This window comes from Enhydra lutris, unplaced genomic scaffold (genome assembly GCF_002288905.1).
Source record: "Enhydra lutris kenyoni isolate GAN:26980312 unplaced genomic scaffold, ASM228890v2 scaffoldscaffold94, whole genome shotgun sequence".
In the NCBI taxonomy this organism is placed as follows: domain Eukaryota; kingdom Metazoa; phylum Chordata; class Mammalia; order Carnivora; family Mustelidae; genus Enhydra; species Enhydra lutris.
The window spans coordinates 273209-274181 of record NW_019154178.1 but is presented as its reverse complement, the minus strand read 5'-3'; the positions used below and the strand labels follow the sequence as shown (position 1 = coordinate 274181).

The 973-nt window shown below is 67.1% G+C and overlaps 1 protein-coding gene across 1 annotated transcript in view; it reads right to left on the bottom strand.

Moving 5' to 3' along the window:
• Positions 1 to 973, bottom strand: part of LOC111138848 (integrator complex subunit 3) — a 40654-nt gene continuing 39681 nt past the window's right edge. The window contains exons 27-30 of the mRNA XM_022490756.1: positions 608 to 708; positions 423 to 495; positions 184 to 340; positions 1 to 98 (exon numbers count right to left, since the gene is read on the bottom strand). Of these exons, the coding sequence (XP_022346464.1) occupies positions 21 to 98; positions 184 to 340; positions 423 to 495; positions 608 to 708 (409 nt within the window). The 3' untranslated portion in view covers positions 1 to 20. The remainder of the gene's footprint in view (positions 99 to 183; positions 341 to 422; positions 496 to 607; positions 709 to 973) is intronic.

Genomic DNA, 973 nt, shown 5'->3' with positions numbered 1-973 from the left:
GATGGAGGAACACAGGGGCCTCAGTCACTGTCAGACCCCACCGCAGAGGACCCTTTCCGTTTCCGCTTGGTAGGCTTCGGTTTTGTGTCTTCTTCCTCCTGGAAGAGATGGGGGCGCCGGCCATTAGCCCGAGCAGCCACCGGTCCCAGCCGCGCCCTCTCCCACTGCTCCTGTGGCTCTCACCGAGGCACTGCTGGAGCCCGACTCTTCCTCGGCATTGGGGGGCTGCGTGGCGTTCTTTCGGCTGCGGGGGCTGGACAGAGCTGCTTTTCTCCGGCTCTTGGGAGGCTTGGTGGACGAGTCCTCGTACTCCTCGGCCAGGGAGAAGAGGTCGCTGAACCTGAGGGAGAGAGCCGGCCTCAGCAGTGCTCCGGGGGCTCTGTCCCACAGCCAGGGCCCTCCCGCGGTCCGCAACGCCTTACTTCATCTTGTGGGCCTCGTCACAGCTTGCCTGCACGTGCTGCAGCGCCTGCAGAATCGGGGTTTGGCTGAAAACTAGCGGGAGGAGGAGGGAGAGCGGGGAAGGAAGGACAGTGAGGGTCAGGAAGTCGCGGGGTCCTCCCGCCCCCGCCCAGGGCTGCTCGGAGCCAGGGTCCGCCGTGCGTACAGTTCTGCTTGGTGTTGGTCAGGTTGAGGCGCAGGTTGTCCAAGTGCTCCAGGATCTGCTCCAGGGTCAGCTGCGCGAGCTTGCTGCTGGAGCTCCTCAGGCTGCGGGGATGGCCAGAGTCTGAGGCCGAGGGGAGGGCTCCGGGAGTCGGGGACACCCTCCCCACCAGGGCCCCTCCTCAAGACAGAGGCGGCGCTTGCGAGGAAAGGGGGGGGCTGGGATTGGGGGGCGGGACAGAGACCAGCTGGCCTCTAGGGAAGGGGCCAGCGCCCGCCGAGCAGCGCGCAGCCTCAGACCGCTAGGTGTCACCCGCTAACCACCGGGTAGGAACCGCCCAGGTGCCGGCCTGTGGGCAGTGGGCAGCCC